This window comes from Crotalus tigris, unplaced genomic scaffold (genome assembly GCF_016545835.1).
Source record: "Crotalus tigris isolate CLP2741 ecotype Arizona unplaced genomic scaffold, ASM1654583v1 scf7180000017744.3724543626:3957646, whole genome shotgun sequence".
Taxonomy (NCBI): Eukaryota; Metazoa; Chordata; class Lepidosauria; order Squamata; family Viperidae; genus Crotalus; species Crotalus tigris.
The window spans coordinates 3,862,927-3,876,565 of NW_024096611.1; the positions used below are offsets into that span (position 1 = coordinate 3,862,927).

Consider the following 13,639-nt stretch of genomic DNA (forward strand, 5'->3'; position numbering starts at 1 on the left):
ACCACAGCACTAAAAAAAGTGACTTATGACTGTTTTTCCACAACCATTGCACCATGGTCATGTGATCAAAATTCAGAGGCTTGGCAACTGACTTGTATTTATGATAATTGCAGTGACCCAGGGTCATGTGATTACCTTTTGCAACCTTCTTACAAGCAAAGTCAATAGAGAAGACCAATTCACTTAACAACCATGTTTTTAATTTAACAACTGCAGTGATTCACTTAGCAACTGTGGCAAGAAAGGTCATAAAGTGGGGCAAAATCCAGTTAACAAATGTTTAGCTTAGCAACAGAAATTTTGGGTTCAGTTGTGGTCGTAAGTTGAAGACTACCTGTACAATATTGCAACTTTTGGAGCTCTCAGGAAGTTGCATCAAACTTTTGAAAACTACTTGCTAACCTGGACTTATTGTCCAAATCTGCTAAGCTTGCATTTCATTTGCAGATGAAACATGAATTTTCAGATCTAAATTAAGTGGAGAAACTCCGTGAATAAATTATTTCCACTGCAGAAAATATCCTTCTATCACAAAGAAAGCTCTGTAGCTGCCAACAGAAGGAGGTTGGACCAACATATTCTCTGTTGCTCTCAACCTCATTTGATTCTAATCCTGAGACCGAGGAACAACTGAAGTCTGAAAAAGGAAAATGTGTATATCTAGCACTGAAAACTGAAACCGTGACATTTGCCTTAAATAATTTCTGACCAGGAGCCAAATAGGAAAAAAAAAAAAAAAAAAAGCTTAGCCTACCAAGGGAGAGTATTCCATTTCCTCTCACACTTGAATCAGCCTGGGAGGAAATTTCCAGGAGCAGCTAGCTGTTTATTTAGCTAGTCTTTCCTTCTGAATGAATGCAAAAGATTTGATCCTCCAGATGTGGAGCAAATTCTTTGTAACAGTCCAATAGCCTCTCTTCTGATCAGGATTTTCCCAAAAGGGACCAGGTAAACAGGTAGTTGCCTGCAAATATAGTAAATTGCAATTGTACATTTGGGTGGATGAGCAATAAATTAGAACCTCCTTAATTTATAATCTAAGTAGTCATAGTCATAGATGTGTATATTTTCTAAATCAGACTACTACTTTTGCTCACAAAAAGTTTCACAACAGCTATATTCAATTTAAAAGAGAATGTATTGTAGGTTGATTCTACTACCAATTCTGATATGATGAAATCAAATTTCATTTATTAAGCTCTATGTTTATCTCTACTTCCAAACTGCTTATTGATGGGGAATGTATTTTATGGGTGATATACACCATACATTTTGATCTGTCACTGTTCTCAAACTAATCTAATATTTCCCATTTCACTTCAACATTGTGGGATGTTGCCTTTTAACTTGCTTTTTATCCTATTTTTATTGTGACAATCAAGTCGTTATTCTCATGTTTGTTTAGCTGTGAATTGCCTAGAATTTCTAGAATTTTGCAATATGCAAAACTGGAATAAAAATAAGTCACCTGTTTAAAATTAAGATTATAGTGTTCTTCCTATTGGTTTTTCTTCTTAGAAGTAATCCTATGATCATGTATTGCTCTTCAATTACCTTGGATTGCCTATTATAATTTGTTTGATCAGTAGAAGAGACTCAATGCAGATGTATTTTTCCATGATTGTGTTTGCATAACATTAAATTAATTGTGATTTCTCAATTGCCCCAATGGTACCCCAGCTTAGACAATATAGTCAGTCATAACTAAGCACAATTCCACGATTCCTGACTTTATACAACATTCTAGGTTAAATGTTTATAGTTCAGCATCCCGTGCCAATAGAGCAGCCACTGTGGAACTGTAGTCAAATAATCCACTGTATTCTTCCACAAATGTCATAAATCTGTATCCGTAATGGGCAGATAGGCTATATCTCTTCCCAGGAATCAAACTGTAACATCACACCAAATGAGTACTTACAATCTAGCAATCTAGCCCATGTTTATTTAACAGATAAACTACAGTATAGTTCCGTGGTGGTGAACCTATGGCACGGGTGCCACAGGTGGCACGCAGAGCCCTCTATATGGGCACACATACTGTCGCCTAGTCCTAGGCCTTCAGCTGGGTTTTATAAAACCTTTTCGCTTTAGTCCTCCGCCGCCGTGTGGAAAAAAAAAATCAATCAATCAATTTCAACTTCTTGCAGGGAAAAAAAAAGAACTTGCAAAATTGGAATTGATTGATTGAACTTTTTAGTGCCACCCAGTCTGCCCTTACCACCACAGCCACACCGACCCAATGGGCCGCACCCACCCAGCACCCAATGATACATAAGTGGATTTTGGGTTTCAGTTTGGGCACTCTAAAAGGTTCGCCATCACTGGTATAGTTAATGGGATTGTTTGCTCAGAGCTTGTGTTTAAAATAAGGGCTAATAAAAGTCTTAAAGATTTCCCCCCAAAAAAACCTCTGCAACTCCTCTGACTGCACCTCTCAGGTGTAATTGCTAAAAACTTCCCACTATGAAAACTGCAACTTCCTGCAGTGTAAATCTTCACATAGTTGAAAAACAAATATCCTACCTTCAAAGTACTTTATCCTGGTTGGCCCACTCTTTTATCTTAGTGCTCTGCCCACTGCAATCATTATTCCCTTCTTCAAATATTAAGCTGGTCATCAAAATTTCTCATTCCTACTTTAAGTGTAATCCACCAAGTATTAAAAACATATTAGCAATTCCAATTAGTATAGTATTAGCTGTATTAGTTTGTAATAGCCAAACAAATGCATTAAGGTAAAGGGGCAGGGTTTCATTGTATATCTTCAATTGTATTTATTGGACAAACTAATATTCCACCCTTCCAGTAAGTTCCCTATGCAGTTATGCATGGTTAGATTATACAATTAGATCACCCTGTCAAACTTCCATCCTGGTGAGTAACTGCTGATTGCTATAACAGAGTCTGTCTTAACAATAAAAAAGCAACACAGCCAGCAGTAGTTAACTGTGAAATTTGTTAAAACTTGGTTACCAAATCATTTCACACCCTGAGTGGGAAGAACCTACATGTTTCTACTAAGCAATAGTTCAAAGACTAAGCAATCATTGTGTGTATCTCTTTAACAATAAGAAATGGAAGAGAAGCAACTCCTCCTACAGGATGTTGGCTCTCAAAGGAAGAAGGAGGCTTGGAACTCATATAACCTGACTTCTGAAGTGCAACTGAGCTTTTGCTTTTTTGCTTTGTGTTTTCACTTCTCTCAGCTTTAGAATTGGGCCCTTGTTGGGAGCTACTAAGAAGTTTAGGATGGCTCAGCAATTTGTGGTTAGTCATATTGCATCTGATAAAGTGGTTGTATTTGGAAAGAGCGGCTGTACTTTCTGTCACAGTGCGCTAGATCTTCTGAAACAAATTAATATCAAGCCTGGGCACTTGGAATATATTGATCTCACAAGCCAAAAGAATATGGATGCCATTCAAGACTATCTTATGCAGTTAACAGGTGCCCGAACGGTGAGTTTCCTTTAAAAACAGAGTGAAAGAGAAACATATCTAAGAGTGAGATTATGTGTTTTGCCTTTTGAGTATATAAGGAAAAGATCTGTGTTTTCATGTGGCTATTTTCCAATAATATAACCCACATAATATGCTTTTTTAACAGTTGAACTGTTGGTACAATATTGCTTTTCCAACAAACTGAAATGTGGGTGAGGAAATAGCTGACTAATTATCTGCAACAAAGTCACCAGCTATAGGATTTGTGTCTGGATCACATTATGTAGGTGGATACAATGGGTTTTGGGCTGCATTCCCACATACAAATGGGGTTTATTTGGAGCTAGTTTAGTGTTATGAATCAACCCAGTGTCTGTTGTTTGTAAAGCATGGTTTAGGTTTAGTGAGATAGGAACTTAATCCTGAAATAAAATTTGTGATTGCAAAGGGAAGCAATACTGAGCTCTTACAGCTATTGAACAGTAATATAGGTTGTTCATAATCTAACAAAAGGGTGAAGTGAGTTACGTGCTCTTTGCATCTAAATATAGCTTACTTCTTCATCTGGCTCCTGCTCAGAATGTGTGGTGCTCAAGGCACTGCTCCCTTCTGTCTTTGCAACATCCTTACCTGGTATCTTAGACTGGGAGGGTAAAATTTTAATTTCTGGATCTATCTTTGCAATGTCCTTTTGAAGTTACAGGAATATAAATGACTAGACAACTCATGAGCCATTGGATCATTCTTTCAGAGATAAACCAAATGACCACGGGCAGGGGGAGAAAACAGTGGGAAAGGGATGAATTTCTGACTTCCTGCTGGCTTCCCAATTAAGGTTGCTTGTGGGAAGCTGGCAGAGAATGTCAGAAATCATTCCTCCTCCTCCTCTTCCTCCACCACCACCTCCTCCACCACCTCCTCCTCTTCCTCCTTTGTTAACCTGTGGAATTTCCTGCCTCTTTCTTGGGGAGAAACAAAAGGACTGAGGACTATAAGAACAACTGCATCCCTACTCCCCATCCCTCCAGGGAGAAAGAGGCTCACCCATTGACTGATAGCATCCCCCAGTCAGCCTTACCTTGCCAGCAGCATCCAAATCACTGCCTTGTCCTTCCCTCACTGTCCACCAGAGATTTCAAATTTTGGTCTCAATTCCAAAGCAGTTAACCATTTTTGCCTTTTGGATCATACCAATTCCACAGCAGGCAGAGAGGGGGGCAGAAAAGAGGATATACCCCTCTCATCTTCCCTTACACTGTGTAGTCTATGGGGCTTTTGGAAAAGTAGTCGGGAGAAGCAGGGGTGCTGAAGTAGCAGCAACTTTGCCAAATTTCAGTCATATGGTAGTAGTGGGTTTTGGATGCATTCTTTAAGTCAGCCCATTTGTGCTATGTTGATTCGAAAATTGTTGCACTATGATACACGGATTTGTCTAGTTGAAGGTTACAAACAGAGTTTTAGTAGTGTATAAACTAATATATTGATTTTAACTTTTGCACACATACATACATACCCAACTTTCTTAGTGGTTATTCTAGGAGTTGTCTACTGTATGCTACACTGATGAAGGTTGAGGTACATTCAGATATCACTGAGTAAGTGCAAGTATCATTTGGGGAGGGAAAATTGAGTTACTTTTTTCTAGTCATGGTGCACATTATTTAGAACAGTTGAGAAATCTTTGAGAAAATAGGGTTTTGTTTCTTTGTGGAAAATATAGTGTGATCACTCCATAATCTTGGAATTCTACAACTTAACCATGAGCAGTATGCAGCAAAATAGAGAATTTGAAATACTCTCACACAGCAGGCATACTTTAAAGGAAAATATCATATAAGAGTTCCGAACTAGCTGCATTGCACATAAGCTTTGTACTATATAAGGATGAGGTTCCATATAAATTTATTTCATATTGCAGCAGAGAAAACAAAAAGCTGGATTCCTACTTCTTGTTTACAGCTATGTAACTAAAACGTTTCTTTATGTGCAAAGCAAGGGCCAAATAAATTTCTCAGCCTTCAGAACACATGATAAATAGGCCAGGGAAATTTCTGTCCTCCTGAGAATAGCCCCAAGCAACGAATGTGAAACCAACTTGATATCTTTTTTACTCTTGCTTAATGTTGAAGTATCTCTTCCCTTTGCTTGTCCCAAGAAAGAGGAGTAGAGTGAAAGAAACTAGTTTTACTTAATAAATTACTCCATGTAAAAGGCATAGAAGCAGTGTGAGTGAAAATAGATCCACTGGGCATCTCCTGAAAGCCTTATAGAAATGGAAGCATCTTTGGCAATTTATGGTAATTCTGAACTTTATTCTGTTTTGCCTTTACTGTGGGGAACCAGGGCTTTTTTGGTTATAGAACGCACAGAATGGAGTTCCGGCACCTTTTTTGGATGGAACCTTGTAGGGTAGGCAAGTCAGGTTGTATGACATGTGTGAGTTCCAGCACCTTACAAAAAAAGCACTGTGGGGAACCCATATATTTCTAAGAACACAAGTTTATTTAAAATCAACAATTTGTACCACAAAATAGAATGTCATGAATGTAAAAAAACTGATGCTGGTTAAATGGAGCAGAGTCACAAAATCAATGCCTTCCAAAAGCATGGCTCATTTCCTTCTTGCTCTGTTGTTTGGCTTTTGTAAACTGATTTCACAATGTTTTGACATCTTGCATAATTATTCTAGTCGGGCAACAAAGATGTTTCACAGTGAGCAGGTATATCTTCTTTAGCACAGAATTTGAGGGTCCATTTGGTGTAATGATTAAGGTGGTAGTCTAGAATCCAGGAGACTGTGAGTTCTAGTCCTGACTTCAAGTCACTGTCTCTCAACCCAAACCAACTCACAGAGAAAAATTGGAGGAGAAAGGAGTTTTGAGTATGTTTGCTACCTTGTGTTACTTTTAAAATAATAAAGACAGGATGAAAATCTATCAATAAAATTTGAATGATGAATCTTAGGTCTTATGACAGACTGACTGTTGTAGTAGTGGATCGACTTGTCTGCCTTTTATCTCCATTGCAAAATATTTATTTTGGAGTTTTTCAACCCAACTTAAAATATATTAGTAAAACAAAATATATAGACTCTTTCACTTGAACTCCTTCTAAATATGGTGAATTGTAGCCCCTATAATCTCAACAATGCCATATTGACTGGGAATTATAGGAATTGTAGCATTTTTAGAGAATTACTAAACTGAAAAATATGAAGTTGATGCAGACACAGCTATATGTAATTCTAAGAGTTCTGAGCAAGCAGAGTTAATCTGTGTTGGGTTCTCCATGTCCCATTTCCTTCCATTATTACACTGAATGCTTTCTGGCATATATCAGAGACAGGAAACCAGCTACTCATCTGTCTGGTCCATCTGACCCACAAAGTCTTGTAAACTTTTTTGTCACCTCCAGCTAGAGCTATACCAGCAGGTTTTCTAGCTTGAATGCTTGGAGTGGAACATAGGAAAGAAAAAAATGGCCTGAATGTTCTTCACAACTATATGAAGAGTAAAATAACTGGCCACGGAATGGATTATGATCTGGGACATTCAGGCCCCAAGTGATGAGAAATTTACTTATTATTATGGTGGTTGATTTTTGTTTGTTGTTTTTATGTTCTTAATGTTCTTACTGTTTATTTTTTTTTTTTTTTTTAGATTTTATAAGCTGCCCAGAGGCTATTGGGGTGGACAGTGCCAAATAAATAATAATAAAATGTCTAGGCTTTATTTTATTGGCATGCCTTTTACTCATAGCTAATGACATAGCTTCTAGCCTATTCTTTTTTTCGTATCTTATCATTTGTTACTCTAACAGCAATATTCAAAGTTCCTGTTTCAGAAGTCTGAAGAGATTTTGTCTTCTGATTAATGTTATGCTTGCTTTTTAGGTTCCTCGAATTTTTATTGGAAAATCATGTATTGGTGGTTTTACAGATCTAGATGCTTTAAACGATAGTGGAGAACTTTCCACCATGTTAAAGAAGATTGGGGCACTGTGAAGGTGAGCATCTAGGTGTATTTCCAATTAAAATAGTGGGATAGAGGAAATCAAGATTCCCTTCAAGAAAATTAACATCTGAGAGAAGCTTTTTTCTTATAAGAATTTGCAAAGTCCCCATGTACAAATAAGCAGCATGGTAGTGGCTGCTCCTGCAGATAACTTAATCCACAGAACTATACTCAAGCAGTTGGATAAAGGCTGAGTTGCCTTGATTAGTACATACCTTACTATTAAAAACATGATTAGTCCGTGATTAGCATAGGTACTTTTTTTTTACTACCCTGCTTTTGCCCTTTCTTGGAATTCTTCAATTGGCATCAATGCAATACCTTTCAGATATGTTAGCCTGATACTTCCATTACTCCTTGCCAATAAGATTTATGGGGACATTAAGATGACAGTAGGCTAACTGAACTAACTGGCAAGTTGAAACAAAGAGGCACATAACTGCCAATATCTTGAATTGGATGTTGACACTAACTTTGAGTATTCTACAGAAACATGTAGTTCCTGGCTTCCTGTAGAGCAGGGCTATGCAACTTTTTCAACAAAGAGGCCACTGTTTCTCCTTCCATCTTGCAGAAGCCATGTTTGATGTCATGACATCACTGAACTGGCAAAGGTTGACCTTTTCAGTTTCTTCTGTCTCTCTCTTCATTTGAGAGAGGTTTGGATATTAAGCTAGCAACACAGGAGCTCTAGGTCTTGCAGAGACCGAGGCATCTATTTTGTCTCCTAAATCACTACAGCAATTAGAAGTGTTTGCCTAATTCATAGTGAGATTCACTATTTTAAGCTGGGCAGTGAAAGTCCCAAGCCTTTAAAATATTAAATATGGTTGAAATATTTGCAATTTTCTAGTATTAGCAAAGAGAAGTTGTGTCCCTGAGATGAAAATTGGTAGACCTTTGCTCCAGTTTTGAGTTATACTTTCACCCAAAATTTATAATTTCCAGTGAGAGTTATAAAAAGCAGACAAATATCAAGTACATCCACAAGGAGAGTTAAAACAGGAAGAACAATCATACTGCCAGACTGTTCCTTAAAACCAAACAAGAACTTCTGAATCAGGATTAAGAAATTATTGTTTACGTTCAGTGCAGAATGTGAGAAGTGCCTAATTTTGCATTTTCTAATAAATATTAAAATTGGGTAATCTCCATTTTCCACATTTCACAAGTACTTTGTCAACTAAATTTAGGCATTTTTGTTGAGACTCTTCTCATATTATTTGGTTAAAAATCTGTAGTATAAACAAAATTTGCTGGCAAAATTAGGAACTTGCAAACAAAAATACATATATTTGGTGAAACATGCACCAGGTACATACAAAATTACCAAGTTCAGTTCACAAAACATAACAGATGTTACCTTAGAAATTAAGGAAAAAATTAATCTATGAGTCACCCATTTATCTCAGTAGTTTAACATAAGTATATTAAGCATTTACCTTTTCTCCTTTTTCCTTTTTGTATTGTGACTTTTCTGACTGCAAACTAAAAAGCAATTATTACCTTGTCTTCATTAACCCATAAACTGTTTTGGCAATCTTTAACTAAATAGCAGACTAAAAAAATACTTTAATAACAACTAAGTTGTATCAGTGTTTCTTAACATCAGTGCTTTCTTTTAACATTCAGCTCTTTTTTTTTTTAATTTGCTCATTTTCCTTTTTGTGGAAACTCTTTAACTTGTTTTCTTTAACTTTCAGACCAACAATAACTACAGGATGGAATTACCCTGAAGCTGCACCTACAGCATTTGGGATTAGATTAGTTGCCTGTTCCCTCTTGTCTTCACCCATTGTATATTTCTGAAAGGAGGCAATACAAAAAAAAAAGTGTTGGTTACTCTCTGGCTTCTAAGACACAACTTTACTCTCCTTTTATACCTGTTAGTATGACAGTTTCTCTGCTAATAAAGTACTCATGACCACAATGGATCACAAAAAGAATATTTGTTTCTTTTATTGTTTTATTGAGCAATTGATTTACTTCTACTCTCTCTGGGTGAGTTCACCATTCTGTTAATCATTTCAATTTATGTAGCTGTCCAGACATGTGACTTTTTGTGCTTTCTCTCTTTTTTTGTAATTATGCCTGTCATTTATAGCTCTCTTTGAATCCCTGCAAAATTTTTTCTCTCTCCACTTTTTATCCCTTATTGAAGAGTCATCTTGACCTTACTCCAAGCTCTGATAGCTCCTCCTGTAAATCAGATCCCATATAATTCTTCAATGTTATGATGCAGATTATCTGTCTCTGGTTCAGCCAACGTGCATGGCACATAAAGGACAATGATTTTGTGACCACTTATGATATTAGCTGGCCACCTTCTAAGAAGTCAACAATGAGCAAAAACATACAATGAGCATAGAGCATTGGAGAACTACTGGAGGACTGGAAAAGAGCTGATGTAGTTCCCATCTTCAAAAAAGGGGGGGGGGAAATGGATCCAGGAAATTACAAACCTATCAGCATGACCTCAATACCTGGGAAGATTCTGGAAAAAATAATCAAATAACAAATCAGCGAACATCTACAGGCAAGCAAACTCATTACCAAAAGCCAACATGGGTTTGTCAAAAACAGATCATGCCAGACAAATCTTAATGCATTCTTTGACCAAGTGACAAAATTAGTGGACCAGAGGAATGCTGTGGATATAATTTATGTGGACTTCAGTAAGGCATTTGATAAAGTAGATCACAACTAGATAAGGTAGAAAAATGTGGGTTAGACAGCATCATCACCAGATGGATTCGTAGCTGGCTGACTGGCTGTGCTCAGTGTGTGCTCCTCAATGGTACTGCATCTACATGAAGGGAAGTGAGTAGACGGGTGCCCCAGGATTCTGTTCTGGGCCCCATGCTCTTCAACATCTTCATCAATGATTTGGATGAGGAATGGATGGGGAACTCATCATATTTGCAGACGACACCAAGCTGGCAGGAATAGCCAACACTCCAGAAGACAGGCTTAAGATACAGAAGGATCTTGACAGACTTGAACATTGGACACTATCTAACAGAATGAAATTCAATGGTGAAAAATGTAAGGTTCTACATTTAGGCAAGAAAAACCAATGCACAGGTATAGTTTAGGAGGTACCTTGCTCAATAGTAGTAACTGTGAGAGGGATCTCGGAGTCCTAGTGGACAATCACTTAAATATGAGCCAATAGTGTGCTTCAGCTGCCAAAAAAGCCAACACAGTGCTAGGTTGCATTAATAGAGGGATAGAATCAAGATCACGTGAAATATTAATACCACTTTACAATGCCTTGGTAAGGTCACACTTGGAATACTGCATCCAGTTTTGGTCACCATGATGTAAAAAAGATGTTGAGATTCTAGAAAGAGTACAGAGAAGAGCAATAAAGATGATTAAGGGACTGGAGGCTAAAACGTACAAGGAACGGTTGCTGGAATTGGTATGTCTAGTTTAATGAAGAGAAGGACGAGAGAGGACATGACAGCAGTGTTCCAATCTCTCAGGGGCTGCCACAAAGAAGTCAAGCTATTTTCCAAAGCGCCTGAAGGCAAGACAAGAAGCAATGGATGGAAACTAACCAAAGACAGAAGCAACTTAGAACTAAGGAGAAACTTCCTAACAGTTAGAACAATTAATCAGTGGAACAACCTGCTTCCAGAAGCCGTGACTGCTCCAACACTGGAAGTCTTTAAGAACAGATTGGACAGCCATTTGTCTGAAATAGTATAGGGTTTTCTGCCTAAGCAGGGTATTGGACTAGATGACCTCCAAAGTCCCTTTCAACATGATCATCATCATCATCATCATTATTATTAGTAGTATTAGTATTAGTATTATTAAGTATGTCCTAGACTGATTGCCCTCTGGTAGACTGTTTACAGCTAATGAAGGTTGAGCATCTGGTAGCTGTTCTGTTCCTTCCTATAATCCTGAGAGACCCCTGAGATGATACAACTATCAATAAATTAAGACAAAAATGTCTTTTTTACATTCTTTGAGTAGATTTTGAGTTAATAATTGCTCAGAAGAAATTAAGAAGAAATGCTTAAGAAGAAGTAATTAAGAAGAAGTTCTCCAGTCATTTTTCAGGCAAAGTACAACAGACGGGGGATTTCCTTACAATCATATCCTGTAGAATTTAATAAAGTCCAGGAAGCCAGATAAAGGGCAGATCCTGGAACAATTATTGCACATTGACTAGCATGCAGTTCTTGACTAAATAAGTGTGAGAACAAACCATTCCAATCATGAGAATTTCTGATTTTTGTCCCCTTTAAAAGAATTTTTAAAGCAAATTATTTCTGGTCAGGTTGAGAAGGAGGAGCAGATTTTTTTTTTGTCCAGTTCTAGTAAATGACATATACATGACATATAAATCCTATGGCATAACTTTGTTTCCTAAGGCTGTGGTACATCTATGTTTTAATAGAGGTGACTTCAATTCTGAAAACTTAATTTGAAAAAAAAAATAGGTGCATTCAAATTTATTACCAGATTTATATCTTGCACCCATCCAGAGAGTCTAAGTAAATCATGGATTATAAAATTATAATCCAAGAACAATTAAATGCAATGATAAACCAGTTACTATTTAAACCAGGCATGTCAAACACAAGGCCCAGGGGCCGGATGCGGCCCGCGAAGTGGTTTCATGTGGCCACGAAGCCATCCTGGAAACAGTGAGGGAACGGCCCCCGCTGCTTTGGCCCTGGCCCAGGCCAGCTGGGAGCCAATGTACAATTTTGTGGTGGCCATCTATGCTGAAACGCATTCAGTCTTAGCTCTCCCCCCGCATGGCCTGAGAGGAACAGTGAGGCTCCTCCAGTGGACCATGCCTTGGCACTTGCCCTGATCCCACCCCCTTCTGCCAGAGACCCTCAGATCTGTCCCACTCCTGCCGAGGCCCCCACAGGCACCCTTGATGCAAACGATGTAGAGCTGGCCTCACCCACCCAGTAGGCCACACCCACTCCATTCACACCCACCCAGTAGGCCACACCCACCCTGGCCACACCCACCCGGCCTCCTGAGGGCAACCGCAATGCTGATGTAGCCCTCAATTAAATTGAGTTTGACACTCCTAATTTAAACTGAGCTTTGAACTGTAATGCTGGAGTAAATTACTGTGTATACCATGGACAGCCAGAGTAACTAATAGATCATATAAAACCAGACACGTTACTGGTTTTATCATAAGACAACATCTGACTTACTTTGGCCGTTATGCGTGCAAATTCATTGGAGAAGGCAATGAGGCTAGGAATGGTTAGTGGACAAAGAAGAAGGAGCAAGCAAGCACACTGGCTTGATAACATCAGATCTGATGCAAAGTTGAACATTCAACAATTCAAAGAAGCTGTGCTTAACAAGATAGCATGGAGAGCACTTGCCTATAAAGTCACCAAGAATCAGACATGACTAAATGGTTAAAAACAACTTAAACTGATGCCGTAATGAAAATCTTTAAAATTGTTTTTTTGACAAGATTTACTCTGCTTTCCCTTTCCATTGCAAAATTAACCATTAGTGCTTTTTTTTTAAAAAAAAAAAAAGTATGTTCAACTATATATACACAATACATTTGTTTGAAGGGTTGCTTTTTTAAAGGCATTACATTTCTGCATTGCAGAAAATGTAAAATTATATGAACACACCAAGATGTAAAGAAGAGGAAGATCATCCTTCTCAAATTTCATTTTTACTTATGTAACAACTTCTCATATGTAACAGCTTCTCCCTTACATATTTAGAACCCAGATTCAATAACTACAGTGAAGTATACATTCAAACTTGTAATATGATTGTGCATATAAAGATGATGTCAATTTCTGTTGTCTATCATCAAACACAATCTGATCCTGCTTTTGCATACAATTGTGTAGGGTTTCTAATCTATTGAGTTATGTGCTCTGCTACCAAAAAATAAATAAATCTGGCATATTTTGAAGATTGTTTCTATATTTCTACAGAGTGTGATCATAAAGTGACAGAGACCGCTTGGATTTTTGAGTACAGTAATAATAAGCATTAATGTCAAATGAGTCTGTTGAAAGGTTTTTTATTACTTGACAAGCATATTTTCTTGTCACAGTTCAGGCATATATGAAGTTTAATTTTTCAAAAAAATGTTATTTTGAAAGGAAGAGGGCATTCTTTTAAGTGTTGCTAAGTGGTATAATAGCAAGTTCCTTTTTGAAGCT

The 13,639-nt window shown here is 37.6% G+C and overlaps 1 protein-coding gene across 1 annotated transcript; it reads left to right on the forward strand.

Moving 5' to 3' along the window:
- The first annotated feature begins 3,116 nt into the window (after positions 1-3,116).
- GLRX (glutaredoxin) lies at positions 3,117-9,397 on the forward strand. Its single transcript, XM_039340432.1, has 3 exons — positions 3,117-3,459; positions 7,334-7,446; positions 9,158-9,397. The coding sequence occupies exons 1-2, from the start codon at positions 3,253-3,255 to the stop codon at positions 7,442-7,444; spliced, it is 318 nt and encodes a 105-aa protein (XP_039196366.1). The 5' UTR covers positions 3,117-3,252; the 3' UTR covers positions 7,445-7,446; positions 9,158-9,397.
- The last annotated feature ends 4,242 nt before the right edge of the window (positions 9,398-13,639 follow it).